Genomic DNA, 22061 nt, shown 5'->3' on the forward strand with positions numbered 1-22061 from the left:
AGGTATGGGAATGGGAAGGGAAGTTAAAATGGTTAGCAACCAGGGGATCCAACAGGCTTCGGCAGACCTAGCACAAATTTCAGCGAAATGGTCACCTAGCCTACGTGGTCTCACTGATGTAAAGGCCACATAGGGACACTGAGGTAATCACTCTGACACAGGCTCAGTTTTCTCTCTCTGCAGAAGCCAGCTGATCTGCTAAGTAATTCCAACATCTCTTTTATTTCAGATTTCCAGCAACTACAGTGTTTTGCGTCTCACAGCTTCTGCATTATTTGTCGTTGTTTTATCCTCCTCTCTTCTGCTGTTTTGTAATCTCCCTTCATTTGAACCTCCTCCACGCAGATCAGCTTTGAATAGCAACCAATTACTATCTCCTCTTAAGCAGCACCGACTGTACTGTGTCACCTGAATGCTCTTGGTTTTTACGGTAATCACTTACTGTCTTGGATTTTTCAAGTTTTAATTGCAAATTCTTCATGGCTTACGTAAGACACCTAGCTAAAAATGAACAAAGCTACTGAACATAATTTCCCTCCAGAGATGCTGCCTGACCCGCCGAGTTCCTCCGGCACTGTGTGTTTAATTAAGATTCCAGCATCTGCATTTCCTTATATCTACAAAATAAACTTAATTGAGAAAGGAAAATAAGCTTGGTGTGCATTTAATGGAAACAAATCAAGATATCAAAGGTGTCCATGGCAAGAGAAAGTATTAAATCACAGAAGAAAATTACATGAAAGTAATGGAAATATAGTTAGGATCATACAAGAAGAAATAATGCCCAAATATTTCCCAATGAAAGAAACATGTTTATCTGGATTGATGACAATAAATACTCTGTATGCCCCTCCCATCCCAACAAAACTGTGCATCCAAAGTCCTTACTCATTTCTGCAAACAATTGTCTTCTTTCGGCCATGATATTTTCTGTCCTCCCACGTTCTTCAATCATTCTAAAGGGCACAAAAGAAAACAAATAAGCGATCATGGATCTCTTTTATTCTCCATAGATATACATAAAACATGCTGTTCTTCAGGAGTATATATTTTATATCTTACTTAGACTGTGGCAAAGAAAAACTCCACAGCTAAACATATATCAAGTTTTGAAATCCAAGCATCTCCAAGAAAATGTTAACCCTAACCGACTGCTTGACATGCAGTTAATACAATGATACAGTTGACCATCACAATGTGGACCAGAGGCAACAATTTCCCACAAATCCATATCGTGATTTCCATCAGGTGCTACCATGTGAAACAAGACATTTCATCAAAAAGGGGAAAGAGAAAAAAGAGAAAATTTAATTTAACAAGAAAATCAGTACAAGTGACTCCGTCCACCTCAGAGGTAAATTTCCCAAGTAAGCCAAAAATAATCATATGAAGATCAGGCCAAGACTAAACAATTAAGATCACGAGATAATTAAGGACAAACAAGCATATTTGGCCTGACTTAGTTTCCAGCATTTGCCACCACCACCACCACCATCTACTCCCCCGTCAGACATTATTTGTGACCTCTGTGTCAAGCTTTTATCACCTTTGTTGCAACAAAATTAAGCCATTTTATTGCATTTGCCACAATCCACTTGAGTTGTCAATTCCCTAGACAAGTAAAATAAACTGGTGGGCCTGGAACAACCTCTTTTAACTTTTTTTAAAACTTATTTTCCTTTTCATCAAAGAATGGTGAATGAAGCTAATTAAACTTTTATTGTAGTACTACTTTTAATCTACAAATTCTAGAAATCCATAATAAACACAGAAAATGCTGGGAAAACTCTGCAGCATCTGTGGAGAGGCAAATATAATTAATATTTCATGAAGTGCAGCGGATTAGACAGCATCTCTGGAGATGCTCCGGCACTTTGTCTTTTTTTGGTAAACCAGCATCTGCGGTTCCTTGTCTCTCCCACAATATTTCATATCTAAGATTTGTTGACCTCTTTTCTGATAAAGTTAATATTTTAGTGGATTGCACTTTATATATATTTTTTAACTAATACTGGGGGTCGTTGGCTATATTTTCAGGTTGTTTTTAGATTTTCGGCATTTGCAGCTATTTTGATTTTCAATTGCAGTTCAATTTCCACTCAGGGATTTCCACTCACTTGTCTCCCAACAGAATTCTATTATCTATCTGCATGACAAAGTTGTCACTCAAGAAAGACACAAAGTGCTGGAGTAACTCAGACAGTCAGACAGCATCTTTGGAGAACATAAAAAAGCGATGTTTCAGGTTGGGACCCTTCTTCAGTCCCAATCCCGAAATGTCAAATATCTATGTTCTTCAGAGATACTGCCTGACCTGCTGAATTACTCCAGTAATTTGTGTCCTTTTGTGTAAACCAGCATCTGCAGTTTCTTGTTATTATTTCATTAAAGCTGACATTCATCTACTGTCCAACCCTAGTAACTAACTGGTAATCTCCATCCTTTCTCCTCTTTCTTCTGACAAAGGGTGGCCAGGCTGCAGCAGAGAAGTAGAACCGCAGACTTCCAGAAGTTGGGGCAGCAAGGTGGTGCAGCGGTGGAGTCGCTGCCTTACAGGGCCAGAGACCTGGGTTCGATCCTGACTATGTGTGCTGTCTGTATGGAGTTTGTACATTCTCCCCGTGATCGCATGGGTTTTATCTGGATGCTCTGGTCTAAAGTCACAGCCACCTTGCCTACCAGCTCAGAAAATAAGCACTTCGTCTTCTTTGTATTTCACACCTTTAGAAATGCTCGTGCTAAATTTGGTATTAATGCAAAATCAGCAATAATCTGATTGTTCATTTAAACCCTTACATGAGTTTTAAGTTTTATAATTGTCATTGTAGATTCCAATTTTGAATTGAATCGGCTTTTCCGCAAATAGCTTCTCGGGATATGTTATGGTCTTCGCCAACAAAGCAAACCAGAAAATCTTTGGCCTAAAAGTTCAATCAAGCATTGGAAGACATACAATGGAAAATTGGAATGATCCAGAGCAGAACTAAAAAGTGGTACTTTGCAGATTGCACTGGACTTTACTGGAAATTCATCCAAGGACTCCCAAATGGAATTTATGCCAGAGCCACATTTTAGCTCAAAGCATGCATTCAATTACATTAATAATGGTGCAAAACCATCTTCCAGCAACCCAGCAATTATCTGCTCCTTTAGTCCAATAATCTGTGCATATTGGTCAGTCACTTAGTAGCCAGCTTATTAATAAACAAAAATAATCAAACTAAAAATTGCTGATGCTGGAAATCTAAAACAAAAACAAACAATGCCGGATGTACTCAGCAGTTTCAGTCGTTTCTGTGAAAAGGGAAACAGAGTCACTGTTTCAGGTCAGAGACCATTTGCCAGAACTTTGCCAAGCAGCTTGTCACTGAAGTTCTTTGATCTACGACTTCTTTATTTAAAAGCACATTCACAAATGTCATTATTTTTCAATCGTTTTCACTGACATGACTCATAACGAACACTCTCCCTTCATCACCATTCATGGACTTAGGAAATCCTTGCAGCGGAGCGAGGACCACCACAGGAAGGGATAGCTTTTATCCCATTAAATGCATTCTATGGGGAAATGCGGCTACTTGAAAAGGTGATAGATTGCAGTAATAAAACCAGAACATGCTGGAAACATCCAGCAGGCCATACAGCCTCCGTGGAAAAGGAGAAAGGGTTAATGGTTCATAGTGAGGACTTTCATCAAATTCATCCGATAAACGATCCTTAACCTGAAACATTCCCTTAGGTTCTCTTTCTAAATATGCTGCCTGTCTGCTGGCCCCAGACACTACCATCACATGTTGCTGTGACAAAAGGCCATGCTAACACAATGAATTTAGTGGGGGCCAATATTGGCCTCCTCACAATGTGTCACACCAGAGCACTCACCACCTAGTGACGTATTGTACATGCCCGGGGGATTTATCTATCTTCATACACCTTTATGAAGGCCAGCACCTCCTCTGTCATAATTCAGACTGTCTTCAAGACATCTCCATTAACTGTTCCAAGTTCCACAATCTTTCTTCACAATTAAAATAGAGGAGAAACTTTGCCCATGTACTGCCCTTCTCAGTCACAGAGATAACCGTTTTGGTTTCTAATGGGCCAGTCCCACTTAGGCGACTGCAGGAGACTTTGCAGTCGCCACATGGTCGCCACATGTTCGCGGGTGGTTGCCAGGGAGTCGTCTTCATGGTCGCGAGGAGTTCCCGCATTCTGGGAACTAGTCGCACCCTCATTATGGTCGCCGTGAAATTTTCAACATGTTGAAAAATTAGTGGGGACTAGAATGAAGCCGCCATGGAGAGTAGCGAGAATTCTCGTGCCGTAGGTGGGTCGCCAGGAGGTCGAAGGTTCTCGTGGGTTGTAGTTGTGGGAGAAAATAAAAGGTAAGCAGTTTTCAGAACCAAGGATAACCGACCGGCAATGTTAAAAGTCCACCGAGCTTCACAGCCGTGTATCTCTGGCTCATTAAAAGTTGTCTCCACTCCTTCTCCCCTCTCTCTTAAAGGACTTACCGTACATTGTGCTAGCCGTCTTAATTACAACGCCAACATTCCTGTTCATCGCTGCGTGTGTCTGTATCACCTTGGCTTTGCAACGTGTGAATTTTTTAGACACTCACCCTCCGCCCTGTCCCCTGCCTGCATAGCATGAAGGGAGAGGGTGAGTGTGAGAAAGAGTGTGTGTGTGTGTGTGTGTGTGGTGTGTTCCACTGACAGTCGCCGTTCCAGTTGCTGGTCGTCGCCTTGACTTGATAGTCGTCGGCTGTCCGCTGAAAAATTGCCTGTGGGACAGGCCCATCAGGAGTCCTCTCTCTCTCTCTCTCTCTAGTTACCCTCTTTCCCTTAAGGGCCTGCCCCACGAGCATGTGACTGCATGAGGCAAGCGCGACCTAACGTGGTCGCTTGAGCCGTACGGCCTCGCGGGGCCGGTCCCACTTCAATCGCCGGAGTCTTATGGAGTTGTGCGGAGCTGGTCCCTACATCGCGCAGGGCTCCGAAAAAACTGACTGTCCAAAGTTTCCGCGTGGCAACGGCCTGCTGGCCCGCAGCCGCATTGAGGCCGTACACAGCGCCTCGATGAGCATATGCAGCGTCTCAACGCCGTACGCCTTCGCTCGAACTTCACTTCAATTCGTACGGGATCACTCGACCTCCGCGCGGCCCCCGCTTCCGGTTTGGTCACGCTCGCCGCATGCAGTCGCATGCTCGTGGGACAGGCCCTTTAGTCTCTATACATGTCTTAAGTGTTTTTTCCTTCCTATTATCTGCCAGAGCTGCTTCCATTTTGCCCTCCTGATTTGCTTCTCAGTTCCCAAACCTCTTCCAGGGATACAATTGATCCCAACTGCCTGACCTGTGCCATGTCTCCTTTTTCCTGCCCAGAGCTTCAATTTCTCTCATCATTATTCGTTCATTTTCAACAGATCACAAGATATTACTGATTGCTTAATTGCCCAAGGTGTGATCTCAGTCCACAATAGTTCACTGTAAAGACTATTCAAAAAATGTATATCTACTTACATCAGGCTGCGTATATACCTGCTTATCACATGGTCAATATCAGTACCATGTGTATAATCTCATGGCAAACAGTTTCTTCTGCTAAATAAAAAGCTTTCTATGTGGAAACTAAAAGGCACACACAAAGACCCTTGGACACAAATAACCTAGTCAATCTTTTAGCTCAGTGAAAATGAAAAAGATGAAGATCAATGTGCTGTAATATAACAGCATTGAATATCTCATCTGGATGTAATGCCATGCTAAATAATCATCAAGAAGTGCTGATCATTTGGGTCAATCAATACCTCAACTCTTCAATTACACCGAATAGTTTAAAGATAGAGACAAGGTCCCAAAGACTTCGTGCAATAGTTTTCATTCTTTGCATTTAGAGAAGCAAATGCAAACTATACATTTTTGAGAGAAGGCAGATGTGTTCAGACACCCTTTTAAATACGAGATGGTCAACAGTTTAGAACATAGAACAATACAGAACAGGACGGAACAGGATACAGAACAGAACCACAACGGCTACGACGAACATGATGCCAAGTTAAAAGATCTCATCTGCCTGCACACGATGCATATCCCTCTGTTCACAGAACCTCCGGGTGCCATCTAAAAGTCTCTTTAAAGCCACTATTGTGTCTGCCTTCACCATAACCAGGGCTGCCAACTCTCACGCTTTGAGAGTGAGACTCACGCCCTCAAGCAAACTCTCACGCCCTCACGCTCATCAGACATTTCTCACGCTCAGTGGTGAGAAATTTTGTGATCAACGAAAATGTCAAAACTTGGATAAATTGCATGGTCCGCGGGTGTTGGAGAACCGGGGATGCGGGAGGGATGGGAGCAGAACCAGCGGCGGGAACAGATGCGGGGAGCTGGGACTGGTGAGTTTGCGGCGCTGTCGAGTGTTTGCGGCGCTGCGAGTCGCTCGCTGCAGCTCTGGCCATGGAGCGCTCCGGACAGTGCGAGTGTCCCGGGCCGCGGAGGCGTCGGAAGCTCCGCTGCTGCGAGAGTCTCTATGCCGAAGGGACAGACTCTCAAAGGGAGGTGGAGAGAGAGAGATAGGGGAAGGAGACAGGGAGACAGTGGGGAGAGAGAGAAGGGGGTGAGAGAGAGAGAGAGGGAGAGACAGAGACAGAGGGGGCGTGAATGGAGAGAGAGAAGAGGGAGAGGGGGAAGAGAGAGAGGGGTGAGAGGGAAGAAAGAGGGGGTGGAGAGGGTAGGAGAGAAGGGGAAGAGAGAGAGATGGGGGGGGCAGAGAGAGAAAGAGGAGATAGAGACAGAGGAGAAGAGAGAGAGGGGAGAGAGAGCCAGGGGGAGAGTGAGGTGGGAGGGAGAAATGGGGGAGAGAGAGAGAGATGAGAGAGAGAGAGAGAGAGAGGTGAGAGAGAGGTGAGAGGAGAGACAGAGAGAGAGGGGAGAGTGTGTAGAGAGGGAGAGAGAGGGGAGAGACAGAGGGAGGGAGAAAGAGAGAGAGGGGGGGAGGGAGAGGGAGAGAGAGAAGGGGAGAAAGAGGAGATATAGAGAGAGGGCAGGAGAGAGAGAAGGGGAATGAGGGAGAGAGAGAGGGCGAATGAGAAAGAGAGTGGGAGGGAGAGAGAGGAAGTGAGAGAGAGAGGGAAATAGGAGAGAGAGAGAGAGAGGGGAGAGAGAGAGGGAGAGAGAGAGGAGAGAAAGGGGAGAGAGAGAGAGAGAGAGGGAGAGAGAGAGAGAGAGAGCGAGGGGGGGAGAGAGGGAGAGAGAAGGGAGAGAGGGAAGAGAGGGGGAGAGGGGGGGGGGGAGGGAGGGGGGGGAGAGAAGAGAGGGGAGAGAGAGGGGGAGAGAGAGAGAGAGAGAGAGAGAGAGAGGGAGAGAGGGGAAGAGAGAGAGGGGGAGAGAGAAGAGGGGGAGAGAGAAGAGAGAGGGAGACAGGGGAGAGCAAGGGATAGAGATGAGGGGGGGGGGGGAGAGAGAGAGGGGGGTTGAGAGGAGTTGAGAGGAGAGAGAGCGGAAGAGAGAGTGGGAGAGAGAGAGGGATGAGAGTGAGGTGGGAGAGAGAGGGAGGGAGAGAGAGAGGAGAGAGAGAGGAGAGAGAGAGAGAGAGAGAGGGGGGGAGAGGGAGAGGGGGATAGAGAGGCAGGGCTGCCAACTCCCATGCATTGAGCGTGAGAATCACGCATTTCACCAAATTCTCACGCTGATCACAAATTTCTCTCGCTCTGTTGTGAGAAATACTGTGATCAACGAAAATTTCAAAACTCATATCAACTGCATGGGCCGCGGGTGTTGGAAGCGGAAGCAGCGGCGGGGACAGATGCGGACGGGGAGCGGGGCTGGAGAGTGTTTGCCGGGCTGGCGAGTCGCTCACTGCAGCTCCGGCCATGGAGCAGCCTCAGTGCAAGAGTCCCGGGCCGTCGGAGGCGTCGAAGCGTTGCACCGCTGCCATGAGAGTCTCTGTGCCGAATTCGCCCAGGTGACTGGCATGGATCAGGCTGTGGCTCAGTGCATCCTGGAGGACAACCAGTGTCTGCTGGAAGTAAGTACCAAGCACTGGGTAGATACGGTGGAAGATAGTGGACTTCAAATGGGGGTGGTTGGTGAAAGCATCCTGCTTGCCTGTTAGATTTTCACTTACTGTAACTGCAGGAAAAATGTTCCTGATGTTGGGGGCGTTCAGAACCATGGGTCACAGTTTCAGATTCAGATTCAGATTTAATTTTAATTGTTATTGTCAGTGTACAGTACAGAGACAACGAAATGTTTAAGAATAAAGAGGGGGGGCAGTTAGGACTGAGGTGAGAACAAACTTTCTTCACGCAGAGAGTTGTGAATCTGTGGAATTCTCTGCCACAGAAGGCAGTGCAGGCCAATTCGCTGGATGTTTTCAAGAGAGAGTTACATTTAGTTCTTGGGGCTAACGACATCAAGGGATATGGGGAAAAAACAGGAAAGAGGTACTGATTGTAGATGAGTAGCCATGATCATATTGAATGGCAGTGCTGGCTCGAAGGGCCAATGGCCTATTCCTGCACCTATTTTCTATGTTTCTATGCTTGAGTATATGGCAATAAAACTCGATCACTTGATTTTGAAGCATTGGAGGTCTAATGTAGTCATAGAGTGATACAGTGTGAAACAGGCCCTTCGGTGCAACTTGCCCACACCCGCCAACATGTCCCAGCTACACTACCTGCTTTTGGTCCATACCTCCAAACCTGTCCTATCCATGTATCAGTCTAACTTTTTCTTAAATGTTAGGATGGTCCCTGCCTCAACTACCTCCTCTGGCAGCTTGTTCCATACACCCATCACCCTTTGTGTGGATAAAGTTACCCCTTAAAAAGTTACCTCTTAAAAATACTTCATACAAAAAACATTGAAATCATACTTCTAAAGTGCACTAAAACATGATTTTAATACATCAAATTTCAAAAGGTTCCTACCCTGGGAGGGGGGACACCCTTCTTCCACACCCTCTCCCCACTCGGTTGCTCCACTCCCTCACCGGGTACCCCCAAGGCCAGTGATCAGTGATCGCACAGCCTCCCCCCTTTCAAAAACGCTCCAATCCAATTTAAAGCATATATATTGCATTCAAGTGTAAGTTAAAAGACTCGCTACAGTATGCACCATATTGCACAATTTCAAGCTGAAAAATGCAAATGTTCCATACCAATGTGATTGGGTTTGGATTTTTGTCTGGGAAAATGCTCTTTATACCATTCATGGGAAGCAAACGTTAAGGCCCAATAATATTACAGATATAAGGGTCTTTACACAGCAATAATCACCGTGTTGACAGTGAAAACTGTAAAAGGGCTGAACATTCATTAGTCGATCAACCTTTTATTCTGAAGGAACCATATTACTTGGCTATGGGCTTCTATCATTTGTTCTTTCTTTCCATGTTCTACAGCATAAATCTTCAATTTACTGTTAAACCAGTCCAGATATCAATTTGCAACAATTTCAGCTTTTTGACTTGAATCACATTTAAGTATTCAGGAGAATACAAGCATTTCCATAAGACTGTATCACAACAAATTAAAAAAAACAATTTACTCAGCATGATCACATTCTACATTTCAGATGTCCATTGAATTAAAATCCCTTCCAATCAGAACAGAATTGAAATTAGAAATGAATTATTGAGAAATAAACTTGAATCCACGCACCACTAATGTGTTACAATTTCCACACGAGAACGTTTCAAAATATCACAGACTTTGAACCGTGTACATATGTGACCCTTGCAGCTTTAATTACATGCACATATTCCAATCTTTAGTTCATTCTCTGTTAAACAGCTGAAATATTTTGATGAGTTTGGCTTCTCAGACAGACTTATGACAATGACAGCTGTTGGGTTCGAGAGTAACTTTAGAACAGATTCCAGACACCAATTGGGGTCGCAATAGATGAAGTTCCTTTGCTTTGCTGCTGAGTGCAAGCCTGGGCCATTAATAACCTTTCAGAATTAGTATAATTGGCAAATGAACTTCAATTCAGCTATGTATGACTGAGATCTTGCAGCAAACGTGTTTCAAATCAAAGTTGGATTGCATTTAACAACATATTGCCTTGTTACATATAATGAAGTGCTGCTGAACATTTAGAAGGCACTTTTTCCCATACATACACAGGGAAAAAGTATTCAGTCTGAAGAAGGGTCCCGACCCGAAAAGATGCTGCCTGACCTCGAGTTACTCCAGCACTTTGTGTCCTTTTGTGTAAACCAGCATCAGCAGTTTCTTATTCTATACTAAGAGTATGGCTGACTAGGCAGACATTAATTGTCCACCTTGCAGTGAGGGCCTCAGGTCCTGCAGCCACTGGATTCTGAAGGACTAACAATCTCTCCAACTTTTCACTGATGCAATGTTCAAGCTTAAGACACAAATGACATTGACATATCATAAGGAGTGTACTGAATTACTTAAAGCAATGAATCCGGGTGATGACACATCCCAAATGTATTATTATATATTTTATGAATAAAATATTTGTAAAAAATATACATCCTGAAGTGTTAGCTTGCAAAGAAGATCGGCAAAGAAATATCTAGGTTTATCCCAAACTGCTGTTTAACATGGGACTCTGTACTTCACGGACTGTTCCCAGGATTGTTGACTGAAACAAACACCAGCTGTTGTTGGAAGGTTATCAACTCGGTGAAAGGCACACATGAGACTGAGTGACACTTGCTGCTCTTGCAGAGTAAAATGTCTGGAACCAAATGGAACCGAGGTGTAGGACTACATGGTGAAGGACTCGTTGAAGCTTGGCGCAGTGCCTCAAAGGCACCACGACACGCTAGAGGTTGGAACCTGCATTAAAACCACTTGGACTGATCCTTCGTGGAATGAAAGAAAAATTAAATCTATAGATGATGTAACATAAATCTTGTAGGAACTGGAATTACACGTTTTGTATTGAGATTAGCAACATACAAGTGTACCAAAATGCCATCTATCCATGTTCTCTAGAGATGCTCCCTGACCTGCTGAGTTACTCCAGCACTTTGTGTTCTTTTGTGTACTAACTGGCCATCTGCAGCTTAGTTTTGCTGAACACTTGCGCTCGGTCTGCAAAGGCCTACTGGATCTCCCAGTTGCTAACCATTTTAACTCCCTTTCCCATTCCCATATTGACCTTTCTGGCCTGGGCCTCCACCATTGCCAGAATGAGGCTGCATGCAAACTGGAGAAACAGTACCTCATATTTTGCTTGGGTAGCTAACAACCTAATGTATTGACATTAAATTCTCCAATTTTACATAACTCTTTTTAACCCTCTCCCTTCCCCTGCCTCTTCCCCCACTTTCCTCCACTAAAAGTCAGTTAACTGATTCCACAGTTTGCAACTATATCTCTCTCTCTTGGGCTTACACCTGTCTCTAATTAATAGTCAGCTATCAGCGAACCTGAGGTCATCTGTTACCGTCCCCGATTCGCACCTTTTTATCTTTGCTTCTTGTCTTATCCCCCACTCTCCCTTCTACAATTAGTCTGAAGAAGGATCCCGACCCGAAACATCACCAATTTATTTTCTCCAGGGATGTTGCCTGACCCGCTGAGTTACTCCAGCATTTTGTGTCTATCTTTACACTTATATAAACATTACACTTATGCAATAAAGTAGTTCAGGAAAAAATTGGTTATCTTCAACTACCAATTTCCCAAATGGCAACAGTCTGTGGTATCAGAGTACTTCTTGGGTGTTATCGTATAAACAGCTTCGGGATTTGTCCCTTGACAAGAAAGCATGGGTTGGGCGATGCTATTGAAGTTTTGGAAAGTTGCTACTGAGCATCTTTAGGTGAAGCCATGGTTGAGTGAATTCATGTTTAAGTTTGAGTGTGGATAACAAATCAGACAGCCACTTCGGTCCTAGATGGTGCAAATCATCCTGAATGTAGTTCAAATGTCCTTCACAGGGCAAGAGGAAAATATTCCACAACTGGCTGACGTGTGCTTTTTAGATGATGGATAAGCCGCAGGAAGCTAGTGCATCAGTCTCTGGCAACGGGACACATAGCTCTTGGAGCAACAGTAGTTATGTAGCTGTTGTTGATGGATCCAGAAATGGACTATCATTGAACCCCAAGAGTAGGATGGAAAGAAGTGGTCATTACTACCAAGGACATTGCTTGGGCTTTACTGCCAGTGGGCATGGACTACACAGCATTCAACCCATTAGCAAACAAACTCATCTCAAATTTTTCAATTAATGCAAGATCATTGAGGAGATAGAAGTTGACCGAGGTTGAAACACTGCCTCGAGGAGTTCCTGCAGTAATGTCCTAGCCTAACATCTTCTTTTGCTCTTGAATTAATCCAGTACATTGCTTCCCAACCCTCCAACATGGCAACATCAACCTCCTGCCAAGCTGCCACCATTCTGATTTCTACTGGCTTTAATTTTGCAAGGGTATCTTGCTGCCTCATTGTAGTCAAATGGTGCTTTGAAACCCACATATTCTTATCTGATCTTTAACATTGTGCTCTTGTGCTGTGAAACAAGTCAGTAATGTGATCACGAGTCAAGGAATTCCTGCCAGAACTTAAATCGAGAACATTAATGGTGAGTAGATATTACTTGATGGTACTGTTGATAATCCCAGCCACTTCTGTTGATGATTGAGAGTAAGTTGATGGTCAGTGATTGTAAGTACTTGTACCAAAATGTGAAGTTATGCACAGTAGTGAGAAGGTGAATACAATAGCTATCTTTTCTCATAATACGATCCAGGACTGTGGCCGAAATAAGTTTTATAAAATGAGGAAATGGTTTGAATGAATGGACACAGAGGTTCCATTGTCAAGACCAACACTAAAGGTCTTCCATGTATATCACCAAGAAATCAAATCACCAGAAGAACCATTTTACTGCTGGGAACCGAATAACATAAAACTTGATGTAATGGAAAAGATCACAAGCAAATAACATGGATACACATGAGGGAGAAGTAAATGGTTATACTCAAAGTGTTCTACAATGCACAACAGGAGGAGGCTCTCGTGCATAACATCCTGCATGAATTAATTGGATTGAATAGCTTGTTTCTGTGATAAATATTCATGTCTTCTTACAAAATATATTCTGGCCTGGCAGGTCAAAATAGGTTTTCCTAGGTGTGATTGATGTGAATTGCCATAATATCAGTCCCACCATATAAATTGAATTTGATACACCTTATCTTGAATTTCCTAAGCAATGGCTTTTCATTTAAGCAATAATAAAAATAGAAAGATGTTTTATATACAGAATTTAACAATGCCTACTGTGACCTTCTACTAAAGGTTTAGTTTAGTTGTTTCACGTAAGAACTGTTCTGCGGCCAAAATGCCAAGCTAAAGTTCCGATGAGGTTTTGGAAATATCTGTTAACATCAATTATTTCCAAGCACCTGCCTTTGTCAATCAATGATTCAACAGAGTTTTTAAATACTTTGGCGAGAAAGTAACATATGCAAGATTAATGTTGTGCTATAAGCTGTAAACATAAAGCTGAAAGTCAAGATCAAGACTCTGGTAAATGCAATCCTAGATTTTCTCGTTTTACTTTCTCTTACTGCAACTGACAGAGCCGCAATAATAAACAACCTGCCCAGCTAAATTTAACTATCTTTAAAAGCACTATAAAATTAGACGGCAATTCAATCAGAATCCTCTGAACTGAAAGTTAATCTGTTGGTCTTGGCCTTATGAGAAAAGCTTCATTTTTACAGATATCTTGTTAGAAAATTATTTTACCATTAGAAAATAATTTATCAAAGTCCATTTCTCTGAAACCTAGATATCCATAAATACAGCATTCAACTGTGTTTTTAACATTAATGATTTTCTGACTTTATTACTCTGCAGTGCAAGCAACACAACACACAATCATTTGAATATGGGTTTTTTTCATACTTACATTTTTTATTTTACTTTTTGTCCCCAATCTATGCTGTCATGTGTTTTCTTGTCCACTCTGAAATTACAACCTAAATTTACTTTATCCAGACTTCTCAACCCGGAAGCCTTTAACTTCTAATGTCCATGAATATGCTATTATCCCGGTCATCCATTTGGGCTATGAATGCAGAATAAAAGGCTGGAATTTAACAGTGGCTGAATGTTCAGTGTCACAACAATCTTACTATTTTAACTTTTTTTTTTACAAAGCATTGCTTTGTGAAAGAGCAGGGCACGTTAATCTACAATGGAGAACTGCGTGTGCTCTACTATGGGCAGAGATCCAGCATGGCAACTGAAATGTAACCAAATCTATTTCAAATGCTGAAATACACGTAGAGTTTTACAGGTTCAAAGAAAAAACATGATGTACTAATAAGGCATCATTCACACAGGACTGAAATCTTGAACTTCTGAGATGATATCCATTTATTCTTACCTGCTGAAATATCTAAAAAATAGCCCCAATCACTGATTTGGCAACACGGGAACAACTTGTGCTCTTGATCACGTTTAACCGTATGTACAGCCTAAAATAAATCCAATGCTTCATCTTAGCAGCCAGGCCTCTCTATGCAATCTCTTCTTGTTCCTCTACATTTCCAGCCAAGCAATCTAATACACCTGATCATGTGATCGTTGCCATAGCTGCCGTGAATCCAGCTGTTCATGTTATAAAAGGCTGAACCAAACTTTTTTCACCCGGCTCCAGATAAACAAAGCCAAAGTTCTTTCACTGTTGAAGTCAAATTGCCCTTACAACTCATTATTCTCGAGCCCAAATTATAATTTGAAACAAACTTTAATACAAATTTATTGGCAATTGTAATCAGGTAAGAAAAAAATGCAACTTATACAAAAATGACTAAAGTTCATTACTTCTAGTCCATAAACGATAACTCACTGCGAATTGCTCATCTCCAGAAGCAAAGACTGGATAACATGCAGTGCTTCTTTCTTCTAATCATCCTACCTACAATCATCCCACTATCCTTTGGTTTGCACTGCTGGGAACATTTGGAACAAAGTTGCGGTGTGGAAGAAGACCGCTGACAACACCTGCTTTTTATGTTAATGACCCAAAAGACAGATCGGGGTATTATTTCAAGCATAGACCACAGAGAGTCTCCTGCATTAGAAAAGGCATGCTTGGCGCACAATATGCACCTGGCCAATGCCTACTGAATGACAGCCCACTGCCACACAACCCTATTGAATACAAGGCCCATGGAGATGTGTACAATATAGAGGACCTTTCCTCTGCTCACTCTGCGGCTATGGAGCTAAAGCCTTTGAGGTGGGGAGAGCAAGAGTAGGTGTACGATTGGCTGTTGAGGTAGGGTCAGGGTTATGATGGGCTTGAGGCTGGTGGGAGACATGCACTTATTTTGCAGGTTGCTTAAGACGTGAATTTTGCAGATGATTGCTTCTGGAGATGAGTAATTCGCAGTGAGTTATTGTTCATGAACAGTAGAAGTAATGAACTTTAGTCACTTTCATATCCGTTGCACTGTTTTCTTCCCTGATTACAGTTGCCAATAAATTTGTATTTAAATTTGTTTCAAATTATAATTTGGGCTAGAGAATAATGAGTTGTAAACAGGAACTGCATGGTGATGCCAATGGCTGGACCTCTCTTCCGTAGACCATCTTACATGCAGAAGGACCCAGAAGCTAAAACTCGAACTTCAGAATAGACATAACAAAACTTGATTTGCCAATAAATTTGATGATGTACGACAAAATATGTTTAGGCCATGTTTCCGAGGGTGAATTCTGCACCAAATGGCAATTATGTAATCTCTAAAGCAGTTGTGACCTGTGAAAATGTCAAAGATATGGTGATTTTGGCCAAGGATGGTGAAATTAATCTCACTGGGATCAAAGTCAATCTGAGGGTTGCGACTCAAAATGCCATCTATTCCTTTTCTCTATATATGCTGCCTGATCCACTGAGTTACTCCAGCATTTTGTGTATATTTTTGGTCTCAACCCCCATCTACGGTTCCTTGCTACACAAAGTTAATCTGGACTGGTTTTCATGCAAGGTTTAGAGTTGCCAATTTATCCGGCACCTGTACCAAGAGACCTAACGACTAATTTCGATCAACCTGCAAGTCGAAACAAGGTGTTGAAGGTGTTGTCCATCTACCCGATGACAAAAACCAATTCAGGACTGCCAGTTCGAGTTGGCAAGGATTGAAATAGTCTCTAACAAAGAGAGGTGATCCAACTACCTGCTGATTAGCAGGAGCATTCCTGTCCTATTATGTTAAGGGAATGTTTGTCAAAAAACCCATTACAACTCACTTTAAGTTGTTTGATGCAGAGGCCGATAAATGTTTTGAATGAGACAAGGCACATTCTTCACTGACTAATTTTCTAAAAGGGATTTTTATGAGCATGAGGAATCACATGAACATTTTTGAATGGCAGAAACATCTGTTTTCGCCTTGGACGCAGGAGATCCAAAATAAGCACCATTTAGCAATAAGACCCATATCTATAAAATCAGATCGATAACCAAATGATATGTCTTTCCTCTTTTTACAATACTTTTGACGCATTTTTCCCTTTCCCCGACCAGTTTTTTTTTACCTCCAGATTACCTCATAAAAAATGTAAGAGGGTAAGAAATAGAAGCAGAAGATCAATCTGCTTAAAGGTCATCTTTATAAAGACACGCAGGATTTTTCAGCAGCTTCTGCATCTGCCATTTTAAGATCATGATATTTGAGAAATCCATCTTTAAAATATCGTGAAGGTGATACACACACAGAATCATACACTGTGCAATTTCCTAAACACTTCACCCAATTTAGCATTGTTGCAGACACTCCTGCAGATTAGTCAAACAAGACGACAGCACTTGACTACCACATTCAACAATTGTTGCTGGGAGGGGGAGGCAGGCAGTGGTGGAGAGGTGGAGTGGACTCAGTTGCTGCCAGTGGGCAACTGGGGAGCAGATAGCAGAGATTAGTATGACGGTCCTGTTCAGAAGAAGGAACAAAACAACCTCCTGGGTTGTTATTAGAAGGGTAGGGAAAGAGATATGCAACATCCTACCCACTATGAGAAGCTAGAACAATGAAATTCTACAACCATTTAAAAATTGCTACTTTTTGCTGTCATTTCCTACCCCTCCCTCACTTTTAGACATACAATTATTCCATCTACACCAGTGGTTCCCAACCTTTTTTTGGCCATGCCCCACCTAATCACCTCTAAAATCCTGATGCCCCCCCCCCCCCCCTCCCCATGTGGTGATATATAATTCTTATCATTTAAAAAGTGAACTCCGTTTCAGCTGAAATGCGCCTCAAGACGACCTGGTTTCATTGATTCGTTGGTCAAGCATTGTTGGCATAAGAGGCAGAAAGGTGACCGTTCATCATGGACAGCGGGTATGAAACCAAGTTTTAAATATTCCTCTGAATACTGACAAACTTTCTTCTTGCTTGCACTACTCATTTTAGCACGAGCAGACAAAGAAATAATTCCCAGAAAATGGATTGCTTTCCCTTGAGAGAAAACGGAGGAAATAGATATTATAAGGGTAACTTAGCAAAAGCTCTTTGAATCGCATTTCTAAATCCAATTCAATAAATAAGGTTCTCCCATGACCTTGCGCGCTTCGTGCGACGTGCATGAAGAGCGATGGCGCAGTGATTATGCAATAACTACACAATAAAGACCTTTTTTACCAAATAAAAAATATTTACTCAAAATAACACCTGAAACATAAACTACATATGTTTACCTGATGGAAAATCCAAAAAAATAAAAATCGAAAATTTGGACCCAGGCCTCCTCAGTCGCACTCTATTGCCCCCCTTAAAAATCAAATTGCCCCCCTGTGGGGTGTACGCCCCACGTTGGGAACCACTGATCTACACCCTCCCACTAAATACACTTACTCCTACATCACACCTAACCTGGAGGCTAACACTGACATTCTAAATCTCAAACACCCATTGCAACAAAGACAAGAACGAAAAATGTTCTTATTGTCCTTCATCTCCACCAGTTAGACAAATGTATGAAGAAACTGGACAGAGATCGCATCAGGAGAAGGCACCTTCGGGTTCAGTGCCTGAGGAAATAATTCTGAGAGAATGGAGCAGCTGGGCTTCTATACTCTGGAGTTTAGAAAGATGAGAGGGGATCTTCTTGAAACATATAAGATTATTAAGGGTTTGTACATGCTAGAAGCAGGAAACGTTCCCGATGTTAGGCGAGTCCAGAACCAGGGGCCACAGTTTAAGAATAAGGGGTAGGCCATTTAGAATGGAGATGAGGAAACACTTTTTTTATCACAGAGAGTAGCGAGTCTGTGGAATTCGCTGCCTCAGAGGGCGGTGGAAGCCGGTTCTCTGGATACTTTCAATGGAGAGCTAGATAGGGCTCTTAAAGATAGTGGAGTCAGGGGATATGGGGAGATTGGGGATGATCAGCCATGATCACATTGAATGGCGGTGCTGGCTCGAAGGGTCGAATGGCCTACTCCTACACCTATTGTCTATTTTGAGTCATGAGCAGTGAGGCCAAAACATATACTTCGGATACCATCTGTAATCTAGCGGGTTTGCTTACCAACAAAACTTAATTCCAATTGCTCTCTTCCTTTGATTTGATCAATTGCACATCCTCAAATAAATATATTGCAACTTGAATGCTGAATTGTGCTCTCTTTATGTCAAGTACGATTGCTAGATACCGTTCTTTCATGTCATTCTGAAACATATTAAAAATATTAAGGGACTACTCACACAAAGAAATGCCAACGGGTTCAGAGTTTTTTTGACAATACTTTTCTTGTTTATCTAATCCAACAACAAAAGTGCAAAGGCGGTAAATGTAACATAGCTGAAGACGTCATGAATCATGGCTGATTGCATATTTAAATTGAGTGGGGAGGATTTGGGGGCGGGAAGCAGTTACAGCATTTTTACGAGAGCAAAGTGGTAGGAGAAAACCTAACCACTTACCAGGGTGGGACTCAATTTTAGTGAGCCCTTTGCATTTCACACCTAACTGCGTTCCATGCTAAGACTGAACCTCTCTACATGTCTGAGCTACTTACTAACAAAAAAAATACTGAGCCATTGAGGACCAAGATCAATAATGTGTGCAATTAGGATCAAAATACAATATTTCCATCAAATTTTCCACTGCATTTTGTTCTATTAATAGCTTACTTCTATCATGTGGTTTTGGTATCTCATATCACTGTTAGGAAATTTGCTACGTTTTAAATCATTAGATGAGTCAGTGCAAGAGGTAAATATCCAGTGAATTTGTGACAAAGTACACGGCTACAAGTGCAACCTCTTGCAATATTTTAGCTACTGATTGAGACTTCCTTGTAAAATAATATCTCAATGTTAGAAACACACGTATTCAAAAGGCAAATGGAGTTTTAGTTAATTATCTATTTCCCTCATTGAAATCCAAAACAAATTCCATTGTGCAAATGCTTTCAATGTTATGAAACAATTTCTCTGGGAAGGGAATTTTAGACAAATCACACAGCTGTTCTTTGTCGCCAAACATGCTGTGCTCTACATTGGACAGTGGCTATTCACCTTATCTATGCCTGTCAGGATTTTATATACCTTGCTAAATGTCACCCCTCACTCTCTTATGCTCCAAGGAATAAAGTCCGAGCCTGCCCAAACTCTCCCCATTACTCAGACTCAGGTACTGGCAACATTCTCCTAAAATTTCCTTGCACTCTTTGAAGTTTAATGACATCTTTCCAACAGCAGGGACTGCAACATAATGTCTCAACTCCTGTACTCAATGCCCTGACTGATGAAGGCCAGCCAGGAAAACACTTCCTTTACCATCCGCAGTTGGTGGTATGGACTAAGTGAGACAGATTCAGAACAGATCTGGCAGTTCACAATTAGGTAACTGAGGTGCTATGGATCATCAGCAGAAAAATACACAATCACAGTCAAAAAAATAGTTGCCAACTGGATGATGCTGCAACTACATGTGCGCTGACTATCAAAAAAAACTTGCAATAGATAGAACTTTAATCTCACAATACTGTTTGCCACCACATTTAGTTATTACTACATTTTATCCAGAACTAGGGGCCACAGTCTAAGAATAAAAGGGAGGCCATTTAAAACTGAGATGAGAAAGAAACCCTTTTCACCCAGAGTTGTGAATTTGTGGAATTTTCTGCCACAGAAGGCAGTGGAGGACAATTCACTAGATTAATTTAAGAGAGCTAAGGGCCTGTCCCACTTGGCGATTTTGTGTGTGTGTGTGTCACAATGGGTTTGCACGCTGTGGTGTGTGTGTGTGTGTGTGTGTGTGTGTGTGTGTGTGTGTGTGTGTGTGTGTGTGTGTGTGTGTGTGTGTCTGGCCGCAGGCTGCCCCCCCCCCCCCGCAAACGCGTGTTGAGGGGACGGGACCCAATGGGTCCCACTTGGTCTAACATAACTAAAACTCTGATCTTGTGCTCTTCCAGTTTGTGTTGTTTTTCTATTGCGCTAAAACGGTACACGATATCGCTAAGAATTTTCACCAGCTTACTCACCATTCTCCTGTGCTGCAAGTGCAACACGTTTGTTCCAATCGATGGCATATTTAAAAAGGTATTAAGGTTTAAAAATCTTAAAAACTGCACATGTGCAGATTGGTCTCCTCTCCTGTCAGTCAATGCCACGGCCGAGACAGCGACGCCCCTTCCTGCACCGCGGCCTCTCGTGCCTCACAACTCCTCTCTCAGTAACTTGTCTACCATCTCCCCCACCACCGGCGGCGACCACGGGGAGATTCAGTGGAGGCCCTGGTCCCGTCTCTCTCTCTCACTCACCCCTCTCCCCTTCCCACCCTCTGCGGCAATGGAGGTCCCGTCTACCCATCCCCCCGGGTGAATGGCTGCGACCTTCCGTTTCCTCCGCCGCTGCAGTAACTCACCTTCACGGCCCTCTCAGAGATCGTGTCCACTAGCTCGTCGTAACTTATGGTGCCCACGGTGACAAACACAGACTCCATCCCCACCCCCGCTGGTGGCAGCAGCGAGCAGGCAGGCAGGTTGGCAGGACAGGGACCTGCCGAGAGGCAACTGCGGGTGGGATGGGGATGGACTGAGTGACAGCAGCAGGCGGTCGGGCAGGACGAGGACGGGTTGAGCAGAGGCTGAGTCGGAGTAGGCAGAGGGAGGGAGGGAGAGTCGGGTTGCAAGATGGCCGAGCAGTTTGCACGGATTTTGAGTAACTCACACACACGATGCAAACTGGTCCAATCCTCAAGTCAACGGGATCTAAACCACAGCTAATAACGAATGACCTGTGGAGGAAGGAACTGCAGATGCTGCTTTTTATGGAGGGAGGGAGGGAGTGACTGAGGGCAGGGGAAAGGAGAGAGAGGAAGAGGTTAGGAAGCAACTGGGGGAGGAGAGGAGAATGATCCTGGGAGGTGAGGAGGGAGAATGAGGGGAATTGAGGGAGAGGACAGGGTAGGGAGGGAGAGGGAGAGGAGGGAAAGTGGGGGGGGGGGGAGAACAGGGGGAAGGTGACAAGTGGGGGATAGAGGGTTAGGAAGGGGTAGGGAAGGGAGAGGAGTTATGGAGGGAATGACTGAGGGTAGGTGAAAGGAGAGGGAGGGAGGAATTGTGGAGGGAAGGAGCAGAGGGGAAAGAAGAGGGATGGTGAAGAGGAGGGGGACTACTGGGGGGTGAGGTGAAATGAGCCGCGCCTATGCAGTTGGGTGCTATGCGTGAATGGTGGAATATTGCGTTGGGGAATGGGCGAGTGGTGGAATATTGCGTTTGTGGGTGGGGGGGGGGGGGGCAGACCCAGTGGGTGTGCACTTAGTCGAGTGATTTATTAAAACAGATAAAATTCTGAGGAATTGACAGGACCAGCGCTGAGCCCCTTGAGTGAGGGTACAAAAAACTAAGAGACATGTTTTTGGATTAAGTAGTTGGAGACAAAGTTACCACCCTTTTAAATTTTGGCATTTTCTAACCTAGGATCTTGTGGAGGAAGAGTCATTGATTTTATTCAAGCCAAGATTGTAAGACGTTTAAATTACAAGCGAGTCAAAAACTGTTGGGAGAGAAAGGGACAATGGCATTGAAGTCCAG

The 22061-nt window shown here is 43.3% G+C and overlaps 1 protein-coding gene across 18 annotated transcripts in view; it reads right to left on the reverse strand.

The window, feature by feature from the left end:
- dtna (dystrobrevin, alpha) overlaps nt 1–22061 on the reverse strand; it is a 223332-nt gene that overhangs the window by 141956 nt on the left and 59315 nt on the right. For 16 of the 18 annotated variants that reach the window (XM_055634132.1, XM_055634128.1, XM_055634137.1 and 13 more), the window contains one exon: nt 889–956. In XM_055634132.1, the coding sequence (XP_055490107.1) occupies nt 889–955 (67 nt within the window). In that variant the 5' untranslated portion in view covers nt 956. Of the gene's footprint in view, nt 1–888; nt 957–13910; nt 14070–14390; nt 14599–22061 lie in introns of those variants that run through there. The other 2 variants (XM_055634133.1, XM_055634131.1) reach the window with 2 other exon arrangements.

Source organism: Leucoraja erinacea, chromosome 4, assembly GCF_028641065.1.
Source record: "Leucoraja erinacea ecotype New England chromosome 4, Leri_hhj_1, whole genome shotgun sequence".
NCBI classification, from domain to species: domain Eukaryota; kingdom Metazoa; phylum Chordata; class Chondrichthyes; order Rajiformes; family Rajidae; genus Leucoraja; species Leucoraja erinaceus.